Source organism: Phasianus colchicus, chromosome 12 (genome assembly GCF_987193195.1).
Source record: "Phasianus colchicus chromosome 12, bPhaCol1.hap1.1, whole genome shotgun sequence".
Classification (NCBI taxonomy): Eukaryota; Metazoa; Chordata; class Aves; order Galliformes; family Phasianidae; genus Phasianus; species Phasianus colchicus.
This window is the reverse complement of record NC_143447.1, coordinates 4,351,110-4,373,020: the sequence shown is the minus strand read 5'-3', so window position 1 is coordinate 4,373,020 and position 21,911 is coordinate 4,351,110. Positions and strand designations below refer to the sequence as shown.

At 41.7% G+C, this 21,911-nt stretch overlaps 1 protein-coding gene across 6 annotated transcripts in view; it reads left to right on the top strand.

Annotated features, from left to right (window-relative positions):
• The window catches only part of USP3 (ubiquitin specific peptidase 3), a 36,875-nt gene extending 15,702 nt beyond the window's left edge, over positions 1–21,173 (top strand). For all 6 annotated transcript variants that reach the window (XM_031616396.2, XM_090148701.1, XM_031616395.2 and 3 more), the window contains exons 3-15: positions 155–286; positions 5,131–5,214; positions 6,726–6,807; positions 7,921–8,003; positions 8,483–8,596; positions 9,178–9,291; positions 12,047–12,193; positions 14,040–14,146; positions 14,327–14,407; positions 15,324–15,442; positions 15,595–15,708; positions 15,824–15,891; positions 17,375–21,173. In XM_031616396.2, coding sequence (XP_031472256.1) covers positions 155–286; positions 5,131–5,214; positions 6,726–6,807; positions 7,921–8,003; positions 8,483–8,596; positions 9,178–9,291; positions 12,047–12,193; positions 14,040–14,146; positions 14,327–14,407; positions 15,324–15,442; positions 15,595–15,708; positions 15,824–15,891; positions 17,375–17,540 — 1,411 coding nt within the window. In that variant the 3' untranslated portion in view covers positions 17,541–21,173. The remainder of the gene's footprint in view (positions 1–154; positions 287–5,130; positions 5,215–6,725; positions 6,808–7,920; positions 8,004–8,482; positions 8,597–9,177; positions 9,292–12,046; positions 12,194–14,039; positions 14,147–14,326; positions 14,408–15,323; positions 15,443–15,594; positions 15,709–15,823; positions 15,892–17,374) is intronic.
• Positions 21,174–21,911: the final 738 nt, after the last annotated feature.

Here is a 21,911-nt window from a genome sequence, read left to right as displayed (position 1 = left end):
ATGTTTTCGTGTAGGTGAATTGCCTGTTTTAATGCTTGTATGATACTGCATGCATGTTCTGATGGATTTTGTTGTTTTTGTTCTACTTTGTTCACTGAATGTTGGTGAAATAATTGTTTACAAAGCCTCACTTTTTTTTCTTCCTGTATTTTAGATATGTGAATGGCCACGCCAAAAAGCATTATGAAGATGCACAGATTCCTATGACCAATCATAAGAAAACAGAAAAACAAGAAAAAGTTCAGCATACTGTGTGTATGGATTGCAGTAGTTACAGTACATACTGGTAAGAGTTCCGACGCAGTAATTTGACAACCTTTTACATACTGGAAGCTGTAAACTTTAGACTTTTGTGAAGCATTATTTCATATACATTACTATGTACTTCATCTCTTGATTTCCAGACCTGACTGCTTTAAAGCAGTTATGGGATAACCATCTGCTTTTGCCTGTCTTGTGTAGCATTGGTTGTGGCTGCACTCCTGTGCTTCAGTGGCTCAGTTCAAACTTTTGGATGTAAATACAACTATACGGGTTATATATGTATTACATACATATATAGTTTGGGTTTGTTTAGAACCTGCCTTTTCATTGCTGCTCTTCAGTTACTTTCATCTTTTCATCTAATGAATGAGCTTTTCATGGATCCTTTATTTGTGATACTGGAAAGTTAAGTAACATGTCATAGATCCTGCCTAACAGATGTGAATGTGAGATGTGTAAATGCGTGTTTGTTTGTTTTCAATATGCTTTTTTCCTTCACTTTGGGGAAAAAAAGGCCTCTTTTGGATGGTGAGAGTTTGGGAGAGTGATGGATCCTGCTTGGAGGCAGCATCAAGTTCTCTGACAAGATTAAATAGCAGAGTCATGGAAGTGGTTCTGTTGACAGAAGCATAGCCCAGGCTGCTATGTGCAGGACATACCTAGTACAGATCTTGGGGAGATCAGTGTTACTGTGTTGTAAAATTACTTTCATGCAGAGCTCTGTGGGTGGGTACTGTTTTGTTCAGAAGATCTTTGTGTACTTTATGGGGGAAAAAATCTATCAGCTGAAGTTTACACGTCCATTTTATGAAGAACGCTTCTGTAACAAATGTTTTTTGTTGCTTGCAAGTAAAATCCCAGTTAAAGTGTTCCACCTGAGGAAATTCTGCTTGGAGCAGTTCAGAAACGACTTGGGCAGTGTGTGTAGCAGGGACAGGAGCTGTAGAGCTGTTAAACTCAGAGGGAAGTAAAATGGGAGTGGCTTTATGATGTATGGGGACTTTGTTTTTTCCTACATCTTACATCAGTGACCACCAGTTTCGCCCATTCCTGTGTGAAAACGTGTATTTTTTCCAAGTAGTAACATGCACTGGTGTTACCAGCATTGGAACAGCTGTGGGAAGCTAATCCCAGTTTCCCAATTAACGCTGTTAACAACTGAATTCTGAGCTGTGATTTTTTTATTTTTTTTTTTTTAGTCACATTGAAAGTAATAACGTCTGCAGGAATTCTAGTGGGATATTTGAAATCTTGATTATATCTGCACTGACAAATGGTGTGTGCCTGGTCTGCCTGAACTCACAGAGGCTTGGTGTGTGCACACAGCACAGCTCCCTGCTGACCTCATCTCAAACCTTGATGTTTTGTACTGCAAAAAATGGTGCTCAAACTGGGGGCAGTGACGTGTTATTGAAACAGAATGTGTTTGTGAGGAGGGAGTGGGCAACTCTCGTTGGAAGCTTACTGGTGTTTCACAGCATATTTGTAATAGAAGCAGAAGGAGCAGTTCAGCATGTGATGTGTTTTCTGCTGTAATCAAAGCAGAAGGCTGAGTCATCAGTGGCTGAACTGGAACTAATTGCAGAGAGCTTTGCCGTGGGGACTTCCTCTTGCATATAATTCCCTGGCAGATTACAAGTCTGCTGTGCCAATGTGAAGCTGAGCGAGTCTCAGAAGCAGCATATCTTTTGCTTTCCTTAGAATACTTTGGGGTTTTTGGTTGTCAGAAAAAAAATACCCGGATTTGGTATTGCAGTCTTATGTGTGTGTGTGTATATACCCACGTATATACACCCATGTTTATGTATATACACACGTATGTATGTATTCCTCCCCCCACCCCCAATGGAAATGAGCTTAGATGTAAGAAGATGCAGCAGAAAACGTTTGGACCAAAGCCTGCCCCTGTGTTCTGGCAGTTCTGTAAGGGTTGCTGTCAACCAGTGCTTGCCGCTAAAGGAAATGGTTGGGTGAGCTCCAGCCATAAGCAGCTACTGGAGATGGAGTTCTAAAATGTTGTTTTCAGCTTCTTCAGTGTAGGTGTGAAGCTGTGAGGTATTGGGATGTTTATGCAATTATGTTGCTTCCAAGGGAACTTTCATTTAAAATCATATTCTATGCAAAGCAGTATGGGCAACCTCAGTAATTTGAAAGTCAAGAAAATACGATCCTAAGACTTAATTAAATTCTACTTCTATGAAGATGACAGAGAGGCTTTTCCGCAGCACTTCTACTTTTTAGTTGTGGAGTTTTGTTGAGCTGTGTGGAAAACTCTTGTTCTGCTTTCATCCTGTGGATTCTCAGTAGCTGTGTTCCTTAGCTGGTGGTGGCAGTGAGTACGTCCGTGTAGGCTGTTAGAATGAGAAGGCATTTAATTTCATCCCATCTCTTTAGCAGTCACAAGAGCGCAGTGCAGGGCTGTTGCAGCCATTCCTTTCAGTCCAAGGAGATGAAATACTGTGACTGTTGGAGCTAATGTGGTTTATTGAATTTTGCATCTGATTCCCACTGAAACCAGAAGTCCCCTGTAATTGCATTTCAGAGTGGAAGTCCAGGTGTGCAGACGTGAAAGCAGCTCTTCTAGTTGCAGCAGTAAGGTGTGTTAGAGCCTTGCACTGAACTTGTCTTTCAGTCCCTGTGCACGAATGTAAATGGCTGACAGAAGTGAACAGGGCTAATTAAAGTGTGCCTGGGAAATAAATGCATTCCCAAACTTCTTTCCCTCCCAAACTAACTGTTGAATTTTCAAAAATCCATCACTGGCAGTAGCTCTTGTGTGGATTCCTTATTTAAGGTCTAGGAGTTACAGCTGCTGTGTTGAGCATTTGGAAGTTCTGAGAGTTGTGTTGAGTTTCTGTTTGCAGATGAAAGCGCCCCTAAAAAAAACCAGACATCCTGGGTGCTGCTTTGCAGGCTCCTTGCCATGGGAAGGGCGTTTACTTTCCCAACTCTGCAATCCCTGGATGAGTTCAGTGTTTGAATTAACGTTGGCAGTACTGTTGCCTTTGTACTACATCACAGATTTACACAGCAAAGAATGCTGTAAATTCCAGTTGTACCTGATAGTCGAGAGCTTCGTTAGTTTACAAAGCATGGATCTGCTCCAGCTGATGATGAGAATGTATTTCGTAGTGGAGTCGGTGCCAAACGAGGAGGGAAGCACTGAGAGCTGTGCTGTTAAGGATGCCCAGTGTAAGCTGGTTGTCCCCACAGACCAGCCAGACCCTGAGAGCTGTGTTGGATGCCACAGGGCTGCCAGGCACCCAGAGCTGAGCCACCGTTGTGCCAGGCTGAGGAGGACACTGGGTCTCTCTGCTCTTTATTTTATGCACATTGCTCTCATGTGAGGCGTTGCACGTGGTGTGAAGTCTTTTCTTGCCTTCCTGTTTCTCATGCCTTCATATGGGTTGCCTTGTTGGTGAGGTACTTGTTGGCTGCCCCTGTGAGATGCTGTGAAATGCTGTCTGCAGTTCCTAGGCTGTTCCATGCTGCTTCAGCATTTGTCCCTTAGTTATAAGGGGTCTTGTCTTTCCTTCCCCCTTTCTTGTACAGCCCTTGTATATGTCCATCTTCTTGCCTTCAAAAAGTAGTTAGAAGAGCTAGCTGTGGGTAAGAGAGTCCATGGCATTCCATGGAAGTGTGAAATCTTTGTAGGTGATCACAGAATTTGCTGATTGCTGTCAACCTTTACTGAACCATAGTTTACATAGGAACTGTTACTACCTTTAATATTGCTGTGGTATTTTTACTTAAAGCTTGTGTGTTTCCCTTTTTTTGCTGGTGGTGTACGTGCAGACAGCAGGTGAGGAGCTGCTGACACCCTGTTGTTGCAGAGCTAGGCGTTGTAATGCTGGGCTGTGAGCTCTCAAGTAAGCAGCATCAACAGCCCTTATTACTAGGAGCATCTCCACTGGAGGGAAGCAGTTGGCTTTTTGTTTTGGTGTTTTTTTTTTAAAGTTTTATTTCTTTATGCATCATTTGGGATCCTTAGTAAGTGACAAAAAGGCATTTGTTGTAAATACCTGTGGCTTGGTTCTTTTCAACCTTGTTTCTGCTTTTCTCCTTGCGCTCACCTGGAGGCAGTGGGGGAGCAGCTTTTGCTTGTTTGTTTTTTTTTTTTAGCTCAGTTATTTTTGCACTCCTGCCTTGGAAATATCTCACAGCTCTCTGTGTTCGTGCTTCTGCATGTATAAAAATGGTGAGACAACAAGTGGTGTTTGTGGCTGTACACGAGGTGTGAGTTGCCACAGCCCTCTGGTGTGAGCTGGACAGACCACGATGTCTCTGTTCATCCTCCCTGCTCTTTTTTCCATGGCAGAAACTCCAGCACTGCACATCAGTTCAGCAGCTCTTGATGGCAAACCCATGAGGTTTTAATGATAGTTTTACGGTATTCATATAAATGGGTTTCTGCTATACATCGATTTAAAAACTTCATATTCTGCTTACTGACATCAGTTCCTCTTTCGATAAATCTTGTATGGGTTGTCTACTGATGCTGCTTTTGGTTACACAGCAAGTTTGAGTTTTTGCTTAACTGAACAGTGCACTAAGTTGAGTGATAGGTAATCCTTGTGTTTTCTGATAAAGAAGTAGCTAGAAATAAAAAACACGTAATGAAATATTGCCTGGACCATCTCTTGCTGTAAGGCACTGGTCAGAGGGAACCAGGCTCAGTTTGTAGCTGTTGGGTTCCCCTCTCCTCCTCATAATTCTCACTGAATCACTGCAGTGCTTCCAGCATGACTGCTCTCTGACTTCATTGAAATTGGATTAACTTTGATTTGGTATTTTTACTTAAAGCTTGTATGTATAAATGTTTCTTTTTCTGATAAATATTCTTCATTCTGATAAATCTTCTTGCAGTTATCGCTGTGATGACTTTGTAGTGAATGATACCAAGCTGGGACTGGTGCAGAAGGTCAGAGAGCACCTACAGAACTTGGAAAAGTAAGTGGTGTGTTTGCTACCCGTGCTTTGGGTAGGCTGACAGTATTGCATCATTTAAATGGCATTTCTGTTCTCTGTGCACATTTAGTACCTGTGTTTTGGTCATCATATGAGTGATACTGTGCACATCTAAAAATGCCTTTTCATCACTGAGTAGCAGAATGGAAGAGGTTTGGCTGATCATGTACATCCTCTTTCTTATATGCTGTGCTGTGTGTGCAGGAATTTAGAAATTCATTAGTTTTCTTTCTCCCATGTCAGTAATACCTATATTGTTCCTTAGAAATGGGACAGGATTTCCAGAACAGAATCACAGCAGAAAAGTTTCCAAAGCAAAGAAACTGAAACTGAAATGCTGGTGGAAGTAGTTTTCATGTTATTTGCATAGTTTGGTTTCCAGGCAGAAAGACTAAGAAAGGTTTATGAACTTAAACTGTACAGAAGAAACATGCGTTTCCTGTGACGCTTTCTGGCTCTCTGCCATGGAAAAGTAAATACTGTAATCTCTGTGATGCAGATGCTGTGGCCTGTGCTAGATAGCAAATATTTTTTTCCTAGTTTGCTTGCAGATCTTCCCTAATCCTAAGCGGAAGTGCACGTGCATACAGTGCTTCCCAATCTACTGAAATGCCCCAGAGTTCAAACAGCATTCCTCTGAAGTCGCTGCGATGTCACAGTGTCTGGGTCCTTCCTCAGTGTGCTGGGGACTTCATAAGTAGCATTAGTGCATTAATGTAGTGAGATGTGCCTGCACCCCCCACAGTGAGAGCACACCTGGAGATGTCGCTCTTCCAGGGGCGGATGTTGTGGTGATGGATTCCATCATGTCTAATGATAGCTTCTGAATGTTTGGAGGGTGTTCAGTTCAAAAACAAAACTGAAATAGAGCGAAGCCTAAAAGCTGGAATGTGCTGTGGTTCTGCTGTTAAAGAGAAGTCCTCCGTGGCAGAATCCTGGGCCTCTGATTTCTGATGCTGTGGAAAAGAGAAGCTTGTTGTTCTTGTGGTACTGTATGAGTCTTACCCAAGTGTTACACCCTGGTGTATTCATACGTCAGAGAAGTGCAATACATTACTGATTGCACTTCAGATACTTCTGGCCTTTGGTACTTTACCTTGTCCTGGCTTTCTCAGAGTTCAGGACGACTCTTCCAGCAGAAGTATTTTATAGAAAACTCTATTAAGTACTCCTTTGGTTATGGGAGAAGATGAAGGCTATTTCAGATCAGAGGTGGCACGTAACAAGGGCATGTCTCAGGGCACACACTGCAGTATGCGTAGCCTGACACAGTTAACTTGGACTTGGGTGTCAAAAATAGGATGTGCATCTGTACACTATGCATTCTATTTTCAGAGGATGAAACGCATACGTAGTGATCAGGAAGCTCTTTGCTGTCTTAATGACAACTGATGGCAGATGTGATAACTGTTATGACATTGGGATGATTATCTGTTGTCTGTCTCCTGCAAGATTTTGTTTTATAGTAACATGTTTTATTTGCTTCCCAACAGTTCGGCCTTTACATCAGACAGACACAGGAAAAGAAAACTATTGGAAAACTCATCTCTGAACAGCAAGTTACTAAAAGTAAATGTAAGTATAACAGAGCAATACAACGTTTTGCTAAGCCTTTTGAGGTTTATAATTGGCCTAGATTTAAAGTACTTAGTCAGCTACCAACTCCTTCCTGGTTTATTTTGTCTTCCTCATCTCCTGACCACACTGAGGGAGCCTGTTCTCATTAAATAACGTTTGATACTCTGCTGTACTTCTGCTGGCCTACACTTTGAGCTTCTCTTTGTTCCTTAAGATCAGTGAGATGGAAAGCAGGGTAGTACTCAAGATTAAAACAGCTAGAAGGAGGGGTTTATTTTCATTTCACCTTATTTTGAGTAGACGGGGTGTTTATTTTGTTCCTTTTAGAGTGCAGAAAGAAGACAGAGAGGCAGGCCTTTGTCTAAAGGGATAAGAGTAGTTATTAAGAAAAAGTAGAAAGCTTTTAAAACTTTTAAGGAACAACTGATGAAAAACTTGCTTTCCAAAGCAGCTGTGAAATATTCTGAAGACTGTACTCCTTATCATGTTCTGTCTTCCTGATGGGTCGACTTCACGTCTGTCGATCGGAACCCAGGAGAACACAGTCCAGCTCTGTCTGAAAAGCTGCACAGTATTTTCCAGTCAAAGAATGCTCCAAACCAGATGCCTGTTTGCGGTGGCTAGAGTTGAGGGATCTTCTAATCCACATAATTTCTCACAGATTTCAGGGAGGGGGAAAGAAGGGAGAGTGACTCGGCTCTGTGTGACTGCCTTGTTTTCACCCTTCACCAGAGGGAATGTAGAGCAGAGTGCTGTCCTCTCAGCCCCTGGGCCTGCAGCACAGCAGAGAATTCCAGTGGAGCTGAAGTAATAGCTGTCTTCAGCTACGAGAAATAATTGAGTGGGAAGCAAAGAAGCTCTGATGATGAATGGAAATAAAAGGGGAGGGGTGGCAAAAGCAAAGCAGTCAGTTGCTGCTTTGCAAAGTCTTTGGGTTTAGTGACATTGAAAATGTACCGCCAGGGTTGCTTTGGCTTTGGACCTGCATTTTTCAAATCGAGTAGTTAATGATTGTTAAAATTTGTGTTGATATCACAGTAGCAGCTCTGCTGGGAGAAAGCAGGTGAGCAGGGATGTGTGTGTCTTTAACCTAACCATCCTCACTTCCAGGGAAGCACCACTGCCCTCTGTGCCACAGGCCTTCGGAACCTGGGGAACACGTGTTTCATGAATGCGATCCTTCAGTCGCTCAGGTACTTCCTCTCTGTCAGTCAGGGCTGAGCTTGCCAGGGACAAAGCACAAGTCCATTACTGGGACTGCTGAAGCAGAGCGTGGAATCAGTAGGTAGACAATGACACTGCATTAACTTCCTTAGCAGCTGCAGCCTGTTTTTGTTAGGGAATGCTTTCCGATAACTCGGTCTCTCACAGAACCTGTTTGTCAAAGCAGAGCCAAAATGTAGTTGTTTCAGGTATTTGGGATGATGGTGTATTTACGGATTCATTCACTCATTTACAGAAGATAAGCATTTGTTACAGTATTTGTAGTATTGTGGAAGAACATATTTTAAAAAAAAAACAAAACAAAACAAACCTGTTCCTGTTGCCATCATTTATCATCGCTAGGTGAAGTTTTGTTCATGGATTTCAAATAATGGACTCCAGGATACATAACCTTCCCTTTATTCTCTGCCCTTTAAGGATTTCATTCATTTTTTCCTTTTTTTTCCAGTAACATTCAGCAGTTTTGCTGTTACTTCAAAGAATTGCCTGCTGTGGAGCTGAGGAATGGGAAGACAGCAGGCAGGAGAACTTACCATACCAGGAGCCAGGGAGATAACAACGTGTAAGCAGTCGTCTTTGTTGTCACTGAACTTTAATGAAAATGGCAAATGCTCAACTCGTAGAGCTGCTATATGCTTTCAGTGTTAGAGAGTTGTAGAAAATGATCCCTAGAGGATCAGTGTCATAGAAAAATAGTTGGCTGCACAAGAAAAAGGAACTGCTGCTTGCAGTGGCCTCGTGTCAGCCTTGTCCTGCAGGGGGAGGCAGTCAAATAAATCAGGAAGTGCTGGAGTACCTTTAGAGGTAAGGTTAGGAAGTGCTAGGTAAATACTGCCACGTGGTTGTGCCATTTAGAGCCTGTAACTTGTTTCAGCAAGTGTTGAAGTGACCATGCTAGTAGACTTTACAACGTAATGGTGAAGGGTACATAGATTTCCGGTATCTGAAATGTAATTTTCCTAACCTGTCCACCTCTGGTGTTATGGGTAGGATTTTAGACATAAACTCTTTGAAGTACTGGAATGTACTCAGTCACTACAATTTTAACCAAGGTAACGTCTGGTATTTGTACCGTTGAGCTAGTAAACCCTCAGGAGTTATAATGCGAGCCCATATTCATCACCAGCTTTTACTTTCTTTCAGTTCACTGGTGGAAGAATTCAGAAAGACACTTTGTGCTCTATGGCAAGGAAGCCAAACTGCGTTTAGTCCAGAGTCCTTATTTTATGTTGTTTGGAAAATTATGCCAAATTTTAGGTAAGTTTTGTGAAATAACATTATTTTTTATTGTAATCTTGTGTTGTTGGTGTCATGATCTCAAACCTGCTGGATGTGGGAGATGGAGAATGCAGACTTCCTATGTGTATGTCCACAAATACGCCTGGAAAAAAAATCCTTACTTATGTTTGCTTTTGTGTTGGTCAGTAGATCTTTTTTCCCCACTCTTCGACCATATGCTGCATGTAACACTGTTGGAGATGGCAGAGATCTCAAATGCTAAAACACTTTGTAAAGTGTTTGTAGAGATACTTTGTGCCTCGTGGCAAAGAAGCAAAAGTGCCTTTAGATCAGAGTCATATTCCAAGCTTGCTCCAATAAGAAACTGATGTAGTCAGATTAAAAATGTGCAGGTCTACATGCAAATGTACTGGGTAAAACTTCCTTGATTCTCTGAAAGCACAGTTATCATCACTAGTTGGATGTGAAATGAGGACTGTAATAAAACTAGGCATTTTGTGCCCATACTGACAAAAAAAGAAAGACAATGGTTACTCAAGTAAATTGAAGTATCATTCCTCTCCAAGGTCTCCCTGTCCTGGCCCCTGAACCTCTTTCAAAGGAGCACTGAAACCTGTTAGGATATATTGTGATGAAGGTAAGTTGCTCCATGTTCTCAGGTGGTAAAGATGCTGTTATCTGTTACGCCTCTAGCAGTGCTGAAAAGATGCTGTGAACATACACGAGTAACCCAAATAACAAAAGTGGTTTTATTCTATTCTTCACACTGCCTAGTCTGTTTCAGTTGGCTTAAGAGAATCAAGGAAGTTTAATACCAGTAGTTTCATGCAGTGACCAAAAACTCCATCCGTGATGTCTTCAATCATTTTTCCAACTACAGTCTTCGCTGTAATTCCCGATAGGCTGAGCAAGAAACAATTTGAGTTCCTCAAGCAAATTTTCAGCACTGTGGATTCTATCAGAGTTTTTAAAAGTGTTTTTATATTGCTTTAGGGTTTTAAAATTATTTTCCCCTTATTCCCACTTAGTTGGGAACACGTGCATGATTAACTGATGAGGAATCGCTTGGAGAGTAGTGTCAGCTGGTCAGTAAATCCCTGCTCCCACATGGTCCAGTGAGAAAGCTTGTTCAGTGCTTGACTGTACCTTGTAAAAGGTGATGGTGTTCCTGTTGTGCGTTGTATGCTGCTCACCAGATGGAACAGAGGAGCTGCATAGATGCTCAGGAAAGGTGGCTGGAACCAGTAGCTTACCAACAGCAAAGCAGCTGCTTCAGCTGTGCTTATGAAGTGATGGGGGCAGGGAGGAAAAGCATACTTGGAAACTTGGTTTAATTTTTTTCAAGCTTAAAGAGATGTCAGTTGTTGAAGGCGTGTGCCTGCCTCCAGGACTGCAAGTGCTGCTTTTCTTTCAGAAGGTTACTGACTTTGTTACAGAACGTTGAACAAAAAAAGGGTTGCTTGGGCTCTAGATGGCATTCTGTCTCATCTCACGTGTGGTCTGTGTAGAGAATATTGCTTATGGTTTTTAAGACTTGTGTATGACAAGCGCAGCCAGAGTGTCTCTAAGCTCTGCTGCCGAAGTCCTGCTCCTTGAGGTTGTACTAAAGCTGCTGCTTTGATTCTGCTGCGTGCCAGAATAGCCTGCAGCTTCACGCTGAGTTGCAAGATGTGTGTTTTGTAGTCTTACTGCTGTATAAATAGCACGCTCTATTCTCCTGGTAAATGTCTCTCTTCATATCTGCCTATCGGTAGGAAAAGGGATGTCAGCAGTGGGCCTGTGGTATTACACGAGCAGTCAGATCAGTGATATTACACAAGCTGTCAGAGAAACTCTGCATTTCAGCTGAAGAGCGTTTGTCCATATTCTCACAGTCTTCTCAAGATCTGCATTTAGACTTAAGCTTTTTATCAAATACAAAGAATCTTTCATCTATAAATAACTTACTTGTGTGCCAGCGTAAAAACCCGTGCATCAGGACCACAGCCAACAGCGTGGAATGATTCCAAAGGTTATTTAATCATACCTGTTGGAGATCAAATGCGCTGTGTTAGGAGTTCTTTTAGGAGGAAGTTATTGTTGGGAAGGTATCTGAAGCAAAGTAGATCCCATAAAGGTAATCTTCAGCTGTTTATGATGATTTTTCCATCTGTTCTCTAAGCAGGAGATACCTGTATTAAATACGCTTTTTTTCTAATGATTTCAAAGCTTGCATTGTCACTGAGAGACGTGGCGTGTGGGAAACCAAATGCTGAGAATAAATACCTTCTATCAGTGGGGAGGGGAACCAGCAGGCAAGCAAACAACTGAAACTGCCAAAGCAAAGCGTGGGCTTTGTACTAAATGAAGAGCATGCGGTCATTCTGACGTGGTACAGCACCTGTATGTTGGGTGATGTCCTTGAATGGCACCAGTTTTGAGACTTCAGTCCGTTGACCGTAACTGGGGTCCAGAGTTGAGATGAGCAGAGTGCTGGCTGAATCCAGTTCTGTGAGTTGTAACAGTTCTGCAGCAGCTCTGTCATTATAAAACTTACCTTACTCGTGGAGATAGCTGCACAGTGACGGTGTGTGAGGGAACAGAGGTTGTGGGGTGTTTTGGTTTTTTTTTTGCACATCAGTGTACCTTTCCGAGGCTTTGGTTCAAAATGCACGTGGCTCTTTAAATCCTGCTCAGTATTGCTAAACAAAGGTATGTTCTTCTGAGTGACGTGTTCTGTCTTGCAGTAATGCAGCCCAAACCTTTGGTGATGATGTTTTTGTTTTTGCTCAAGGGGATACCAGCAACAGGATGCCCACGAGTTCATGCGTTACCTTTTGGACCACCTACACCTGGAACTCCAGGGTGGCTTTAATGGTGTTTCACGTTCAGTAATTCTGCAAGAAAATTCTAGCCTGACTGCGAGCAGCAAATGTTGCATGTAAGAAATGTTTTCTAGTTATTTCTTCAATACCTTTGTGCCTTTGCATAGGTCTGGGTGGTGGATCTGAAAGTTGAAGTGCATGTTTCCTTGTTCGAGCTGTCCTTAGCAAATGTGTAATGTCACAGTTACAAAGCTACGGGGGCATGGACTGTGATCCTATGGGATCTTCTTCCTTCCCAAAGGAAGTATGGCCCTCAGATGAGCATTCTTTGTCCTGGCTGTGAGCGTACAAGTTGTAAACACTTGAGGAGAAAAACTCTGTGTAGTTCCTGTTCTGTATGCATATAGAATTATCTTCTAGAGTGATAGATGGCTTGAAAAATACAGAGGCAGGAAGGCTACCAAGTACCTGTATGCTTAAATTGTCAGTGGACCTTGTAGATTAGGGAGAAAGCAGAGCAGCTTCTGTTGGACTTGAGGCAGTTTCCCTGCAGATGGTCTCTGTATTTTGTTTTATCACCTGACACACACTTAAAGCTGTTTTTTTTGTTGTTTTCCTGCCACTGTTGATTTTCATGTTGTTGTGCATCCTGAAACAGGCACTCATCTGCCTATTCATAGAATTGTAAAATAGCCAGGGTTGAAAAGGACCACAATGATCATCTACTTCCAACCCTCCTGCTGTGTGCAGGGCTGCCAACCACGCACCTCTCTTAAAATACAGTGTGGTTTTTCTCACATTAAAGGTACTGCAGGGGAAAAAGCATTTTAATTTGCTTCAGGAAGGAAGGTCAGGTCAGTTCGGTCCTTGGATTGTCTGAGCAGAAGTTGAGTGAATTTTCTCTTTCTGTACTGATGAGGACATAGTAGACAGCTCCCAACCCTCTCCCCAAAAAACAAGTGCCTAAAGTTGCTCTTAGAATTAACGAATGCTTGGAAAGTAAACCAGTTTTGTTTTCAGGACGTGCATAAATGTATCTGGCCCCTGGGAGAACTTAACTTTGTTGAGATACCTACAGTAGTTCTGAGCATGGAGAGGTTGAATATAATAGCAGTGAACTGCCTTCTGTCAGAGGCATGCTGAGGTCCTACGTGCTTAAATGGTTACGATGTGAGGATGCTGTGAATACTCTCTTCTTGAGTGCCCATTTATTTGGGCAGCCATTTCCTTCTGCTTTACAGTTAATATCAGCTCTGCTTAAGGTAGAGGTGGAGCACTGATACAGAACACGGGTTTTTGCAAGCTTGCAGCATCAGAACTACAAGCACAAACTAACAAGTTATTGCAGAGTTGTATAATAAAATGGTTTGTTCTCATTGGGCTGTCTCATTACCTAATCTGCAGAAAAGATTCAGTAAGAGACTTAACCTAATGGAAGTGTAGAGGATGATGATGCTGGTAGATATTGCTTAGCATATCTTAATGTAACATAAGCTGTCTTCGGTAGCAAAGTGGGAGAAATATAGGAACTTGATTTAAAGGAGTCCAGATTACTTGCAGCAAAGAAGGGTGAAGTTTCCAGACAAAATGGTTGACCTACCTATGAGGGAAGAATTTTTGTTTAAAATCATTTGGAAACTGCCTTAGTCACAGGGCACCTTGTGAGAATCAGCTCTGCTTGATAAAAAGGGACTCAGCCAGTACTTCAGCACTAAAATACCCAGTGTCTGTGTAAAGCATATGCAGTTCAGTTCATATTTCCTGTTGGTACAAGGTAAAGTACTGCAACAGCTGAATACTTGCAGAAGGCACTTGTGGGATGGGTGAAAGCCCTGTGAATGAACAGTCCCTCTTTGTGGACTAAACTTCTCGGTAGCAGCAACGAGTGATAAACTAATTGTATGACATATTACAAATGAAGCCCAGACCAGATTTCTGACTTCTGTGTTCTGATTTGCCTAGAAATGGAGCCTCTACTGTTGTCACAGCCATTTTTGGAGGCATTCTTCAAAATGAAGTCAACTGCTTAATATGTGGAACAGAATCTAGAAAATTTGACCCATTCCTAGGTAAGATGCCTCCTTTTTTTTTTTTTTTAAAAAAAAAGGGGTGATACAAGGTAGGAAAACAAATCTGAAATTTGATCCATTGAGGTGTCATGTGACTGAAACAGAAGTTTAGTGTGGAATGATTAAGCATTGTTTTATTCCACCCTAACTAAAGCTTTTTCGTTATGCTTGTTTTCCCAGATCTTTCGCTAGATATTCCAAGTCAGTTCAGAAATAAACGTACTAAAAATCAAGAAAATGGACCAATGTGCACACTACGAGGTAAGGGTGCCTGGATAATGAGCTCATTAACGAGAACTGGAGTGTACACTCATCTGTTTCAGGAGCCAGGCTTTCAGCCAGGTTATGACTTGGTGGAATGTGCTGATTTTTATCAGATGTTGCAGTAGAAAAAAATGCAAAAACAATTTTCCATGCCATGTCTCACACATCACTACGTACTGATGTGCTGCTTTAATAAACTGGGGCTGAGAGGTGCTTTGGTTTGAGATGTGCAGGTCAGCTAAATACCGAGGGAAATACTGGCACTGCTTTCTTCATGGTCAGTGTTTTCCATCTTGTCCGGTTCTTCCAGCCCACGTTTGTGTACGTCGATATATAAGAGCTGTACACTAAGGCACTGTGCTTACAAGCACGTTTTGTGAGCGTGCCCCTCATGCAGAGTGAGGCTGACTCTTGTGAGTCTCTGCTTTTTAAACAACATAAACACAGTCCCGTAAAGGTAGGCGGAGTTGCTGTGATTGATCTTGTTTTAAAGGATGTTAATTTTGATGCGTTCATAAATGTACCTGATGCAAACTGCAAAATACTAAGTGAAAAAACATTTTTTTTACCTCTGTTCATTCTGTACTTAAAACGAAATCACTTCTGTAAGTTGAGCAGTAATGAAATTTCTTCTGAACATAAACCATTGTGCTGAGTGGTGGAAGGAATCTTGTTTGAGGGAGTCTTTTTTTTCCTTCTGGAACTGCTTATAGCTGTCTTTGTTGAAAGGAGCAAGGAACATCGCGTGTCAGAACCTGCTGATGTGTAGCAGCTGCAGATTTTGGTGCACGACTTGTAGATTAACGAGACTGACTGCAACACAGGCACACCTTCATGTTACTGAGTTTGCTGCATTTTATGTTACGAAGATCATTGGTTATAATCTTGATTTGTGTGTTGTTCTTGTTTCTAGATTGTCTTCGCAGTTTTACAGACCTGGAAGAACTTGATGAGACGGAGCTGTATATGTGTCATAAATGCAAAAAGAAACAGAAGTCCACCAAAAAATTCTGGATTCAGAAACTACCAAAGGTTTGTATAAACAGGAAAAGTAATAGCATGGCAGTTTGTCAGAGAAACGGCTGCTCAGCTGTTCCTAGACCAACACCCGACCCTTCCAGATAGGTAGCAGTAAGTTCAGCCAATTCCTCTAATGCTTCTGTTTTATTCTATTAATCCCACAGGTGCTATGCTTACACTTGAAACGATTTCACTGGACAGCATATCTAAGAAACAAAGTTGATACGTACGTTGAGTTTCCCTTACGAGGCCTAGACATGAAATGTTACCTGTTAGAGGTACGGAGACTCCCACGGAAACCTCCTAGAGAAATCCTTTCCATCATATATGTCTTTGTTACAAATTGCAGCAGGTATCGCTGAAATCTGAAGAGTTTTGTCTTTTTAACTGCAGCCTGAAAACAGTGGCCCAGAAAGCTGTCTCTATGACCTTGCAGCTGTTGTTGTGCATCATGGCTCAGGGTGAGTACACGGAGTAAGCCTGCTTCGGGGCGCAGATCTCCCCGCTGAATTACATGCCACCTTATTTAAGGCTTTTCTTCTCCTAGTGAATGTCTGTATATATCACTGGTGGAAACATGCAGTAATTTACAAGGTTTTGTGGAACTAAGTTGAAATAACATCAGACAGATACATTTATGATGTAGTTATTCCTGTGAATTCCCCTCGGCGGTCTCTAGGGGTAATCACTAAAGTGAAAGAATGAAAAGCGTGAAAACTAACACTGCGAGTAAAGGGCCCTTCCAGAAGTTTGTGCTTCATTTTGACATTCATAGTATAAAGCAAAGATATTTTTCTCTTCAGTTTGAAAGGCACATACGTGTTTATGCCAGAGTGTGTGTTTGGAACACATGTAGGAGAGAAGGCCGTGCCACTCCTACAGGAGTGAAACCTCAAAGTCAATGCTAATTGGCGTGCCACAAAGCTGAGTAGTACTTGTATTTTGAAGTAGAATTGCTGGGTATGGGTTGCTTAGGTTTGATTCTTTTTTTTTGTTTCCCAACCCTGGATGGAACTCTAGAGAATGACTGTAGTAGTGAGAAAACAGCTGTCTGTCCAGGGAAGAAGTAGTAGTTAGAGGAAATCACTCTTTGGCTGTGAAGGAGTTCTTCTAAAGAAACTGTCATATTAATCAAATCCTTGTTGATATCCAAATTCAATTCAAAGATACTACACAAAATTTTGTCTACAGAACCACTCCTTCTGCTTGAAATAAAGGGTGGACTATCTAAAAGACAAGACTCCTAAAGGCAGCCTTCGTAGCACCACAGTGCATCTGACTGGTGCTTTGAGGTCCAAGGAGAAGTACAGGCATTAAGGGAGAGCCAGCCATGGCTAGAACAGAATGAGATGGTTGGAAACATGAAACGTGTGTTGCAGCAGCATACAGAAGTGAGAGCAGGCCTCGTCTTGAGTGGCAGGGAATGAAAATTGAGAGAGTATAGCTCGCTTAGCTTCAAGATGTGGCTCCAAAGGTTGGGTCTGTTTAAACTGCTCTTGAAGGACTTCTTTTAGTAGTCTAGTATTTGTTTTGCTGTGGGTGCTCTTGATTTAAATTTAGACGTTTCTTTAGACCTCAGTAGGCAAGATGTGTAAAAACAAAGCGCAGTGCAGTCTTCATAGCTACTGCTCGACTCCCCTGTAAGCAAACGTGGAAGTTCTGTGTTGCAAGAAGCCTTGCTTGTGCAAGAACAGCAGCGTGCTAGGAAGTTGATACTTAAAAACCCAAATTTAACTCAGCGTGAAACCTTAATTCAGACGACTTAAAGCTCCGCAGTGAAGAAGGGAAGAATCATACCATCTGCTGTAGAGAGCGGTCAGTTCCTTTCTTCCTGTGGTTCCTGGAAGTCTTAGTCCATTACTGCCTAGCAGCGAGCGCGTCAGAGAATGAGGTGGTCTGTCTCTTTCTGATTGTCCTTTCTCTCTTCTCCCCGCGCGCTGACAGCGTTGGATCTGGACATTACACCGCGTACGCAGCTCACGAAGGTCGTTGGTTCCATTTCAACGACAGTACTGTAACTCTGACCGACGAGGAGACTGTGGTAAAGGCAAAGGCCTACATCCTCTTCTATGTGGAACGGCAAGCCAAATCTGGATCAGATAAACTTTAATACCTCCTTTTAATTCTCGCTTATCAAGTCCACGGGACAAAACATTTCCATTTTTCCATAAATACTTGATCCAAGACTATTAATTTCATTGTGCACTTTTCGATTTCCTCTTGTGGGTTTTAGTTTCGTCATGTCAGTGGTAGCATTTGACTTACTGAACTTGGACACAAACTAACTTTTTTTAGTTATACCAGAAAACCTCAGCAGATTTTGATTTGCTGCTTTAGTTGTGATAACTCAATTTTTATATATATATATAGTTTCATGAAATACCTAGTTATTTGACTTTTTTTATATTAATGTTTCCAGTTCTCACTTTCTAAAGGCACATTTACATCAGAGAAGCTTTCTATTCTCTTCACAAGCGAGACAAATGTGCTTATCACAAAGAGCAGTAGAACTGTGTTGCTCTCACAGCTGTTGTATAGATCAAGGAATTGCTTGCACATAATGTTTTGTCTCGTGCAAGAAAGTAAGCCGTGACCTCTGACCAATCATTCTTTGTCTGCAGAAGAGATGAGATGCAGCATCATTGTAGACCAGGTAATTGCTGCTATAGCTGCTATATTGGTGTGTATTCAGGCTGCTGAATTTCATGAATTGTTGTAAATAAACAGTTGTTTAATTGTATCTATACTGCAGAATAATTCAAGTATTCTTCACGTATGCTTTTCCCTCCCCCAAAAGTTCTTTAAAAGTTACCTTAAAAAATATACATCTAAATTGTCTTGATTTATTTTATTATTTTTTTTCTAATCAGACTTGAATTGTTAAAAGTTGCCTCTTGTTAGACTGTCATCCTGTAGTTTGATCACAAACACTTCCTTGCTTTAAAACTCACTCGGAGAATTCCTGGCAGTGGAACCTCCGCTCTCTTTCCATCTGGGAACTGGGAGCACAGCCTCTAAGTGTGGGGTTGAGAGAACAGCCTTAGGCCTGAATATATTCTGTCTGCTTCGGTGCCTGTAGTTCGCTTGAAGCGGAAAGGAAGCAGCGGATGGATAGAGTCTGAGATGCTTGATGTGTATTTTGTCACTTCAGATAGGAACTAGAGGGAAAGCAGCTTGATGGGTAAATCCAGAACTACTTGTTGACCGGAGCAGATTCCGGTAAGCTGTAGTGTTTATTTGTTAGCCCAGTGTGGGATCTCTTATTTTCAGTCTCAAGATGTACACACGCGGCATGACGCAATTTGTGAGACCTGACTATGCAACAGAGAAAGATAGCTGCTCCAGGTTTTCAGCTCTACTCCTCCTGCACATAGCGGAAGTCAGATAATCTCTGCTAGTGAGATTTTTAAAAAGGTGGTCAGGAAAAACTATGTTGCAAAATCCAGGAATTCTGAGAACACCCAAAATCTGACAAATGCTTCATTTCAATGCTTTCCTTGCACCCCCCCTTTCTAGTTATCCCCCACTGCCAGTAACCGGGTGCAATCTGAAAAGCTTGGTGGTAAGAACAGCTTTTTACTTCACGTAGAGCATGCTTTCAGTAGAATAGACTAGCCTGAAAACACCCAAGAACTGAAGTTTAACATGTGAGTACTCTTTTCATTTAACGCTTCTAAAAAGACCACGTATGCAGCAAAAATTTCCCTACAAATTGTACTGTATAGCTCAACCTAGTGCAAGTGGGTAAGCTCCTGTCCCCTTGCTGTGGGTTACCTGGTAGAAATACAAATAGAAATTACAGTCAGGTGAGCTCCTCTTGAAATGTCAGTCTTATGGTTTTTTCAGATCATCTTAAACCAGGAGAGATTGACTGACTTAATATAAAAGCTGTAGAAAATGTTCAGTTCCCATATTCATACACGATCAGCAAAATGGAACATTACTTAAAATCTGTTGTGACTATCTGGTACGTTAATGGGAGTCATTATATATATGTATTTACACATACGTATACTATATATACATCTGTGTATATGTATATATACTATATACATCATATGTACTCCCATTAATAGTCTCTCTATATATAGGTATGGGAGTCTATATGTTATGTTATGGGAGCCCAGATGTATACATACAGATAATCACAATAGATTCTATAAATCCTCAAGTTGAGCAGTAAATAGAACTCTTAATTGTTTAAGTTGCAGATGGTTTAACTCCCGTTTCTCAGTTTCACGCAGTCGGAGTTGGCTCTAATCAGAATAGATGGTGACATTTGACAGACTTCACTGTTGTGTGGGATGTGAAATATTTTTTTTACAGCTTTTAAACCCCAGAGGGCAGCTGCTGCTCCCAGCTGGGACATTAAGTAAGTCAATTCCATCTATGTCTGCGTGCTGCTTGGCTTGCATTGCTTTCTAGGGTTGTGGTGTGGGAATACAAACCTTAAACTGCACAACTAGCTGCGGGCAGAAACAGTTTAATGGGCAGGAGTCAGGTGTATGCAGCATTCTTGCAAACTGGTGATGTAAATGTGCCTTTCTGTACTTGTAAGAACTTTATTTGTAATCTTCATGCCATTCACTTACTTACTTGTTTTAAGCAGCTTCTTATTTCTGTTAATTTTTGGGGTCAGACCAATTTCTCACGTAAGCATTTACTTTCAGTAACACTTTCTCTGTAATGTTAAGGTCTTGGGCAATGGTATCCAGCGTGGTCCATGTCAGCTGTGGCCGTGGGAATGCAGTGCAATCACATCAGCCTTGTTCTTGCAGCACGTGGTGTACGGACTTGGCCATATGCTTTCCTGGAACAAATACGTTATAAACCCTTACCTAATTCAACTTTCTCCCACTGCAAAACCAGATGGACAGCATGAACAGTTTGTTGTGGCAACACAAGTATTTCTCTTCCTGGTGGAGAACTTTGCTTATCCACTGTATTCTATTCAGTGTGGTGTCAGAAGAAAAAAAAAAAGTAAGCACTGAACCAGTAACCTATACTGCACCTGGCCTAGTATTACATTTTTAACCTTACTTGTATAGCCTATATTTATCTACTAGCTTGTGGGAGGGGAGGGATATCTCATTTCATTCAAGCCAAATGTTTCTACTTAACTGCTGATCACAGTACATGCTAACAGGCAGGAATTTGTCTTGCTTGCGACTGCTCTGCAAGTAGCAGCTGCTCCCTGCAGTTCAGAGACTTCTGTATTTTTCACCAAAACGTGTCTGAGTGAGGGTTATCCTTTTTTGTTAGTCACTGTTTAGCCACGTACACAACTGGAGACGTGATCTATGTAAAACAGAACTGCAGAACGCCCAGCTCTCAGAACGCTTCTGCTCTGGTGTGTTGCATATTGAGCATTTAAAGTAGTGTGGCATTATGGAAAATGCTACAGCACTGACAGAGCTCCTCCTCATTGTGTAGGCAGAAGGGATTTTTCCAGGTGTTAACAGCTGCATGAGATGAGAGTTTATAACTCGTGGGGAGGGGGGGGCCATGGATGTGTTTCAGAAGCTGAAGACCATTTACAAGGATTTTGCTAAAGCGGTGGAAAGCATAACAGTTGGTGTTCACAGCCTCCCCTGTGTTTCATTGCTGATGTGTCTGTGTCTTACTGATGAGGTAATCGGCACCTTGAAAACTGATTCCGATGTGCTTTAGGATATCTTCAAGTACTGTAGTGCCATAGTTGTAATTGTTTACCATTAAAATTGTGTGTAATTTTCAGTGGGGATCACTGACTGTGCTCATCTTGTGTGTTATTGGAGCATTTCCAGGATGAATGTGAATTTTGTCTTATTCACACAGTGTTTATGGAAAATGTGCCATTAAAGTGTCTCTTTTTCCTTAGGCAGTGAAACTTCTCTTGTCCTTCTGCAGGCTTTCAGAGTATCGTTAGTGTTCATGAGTTTGAGCAGGGAGGGCAAAGTATTTTAACTTCAGAGAAAAACAGAATTAAGAACGTTTCGGTGCTCTCCCTGTTTAAGACCTCTATCAGAACCTGGTATTTAAACCCAAAGAGAACCCAGCTGTACCAGATCTTGTCATACAACAGCTGTTATAATTGGCTTGACCATAGTGTGTGTCCTCTGTGTGCTTTAAAAGTCCATCCCAGCAACGGTAACTTTGAGTTTGCTTGTTAGCTTATGTTCTTCCTTAAAATAATATTCCTGTGCTGTATTAACCTTTTCAAAAGTGAAAGTAAGTTCTAAAAACAAAGTAGGGGGAGAATCTGAGTTTGAAAAGCTTAGTATGAGAACACAGAACAATTCCCAGCATCATACCATCCAAGCTGCAATTTTCCATTGCCTGGCTTACCTGGTACGTGACATCATCTGCTCTTTTCTGTAGCTTGATGAAGTCATGAAGCTGGCCATAGCCAGCTTCTGAGCATGGGAAGGAAGCAGGACTACCCTTCTAACTTTAAGGAAAATGCTTAATGACAAAGGATATAAAACCAAAAAGGCAGTCA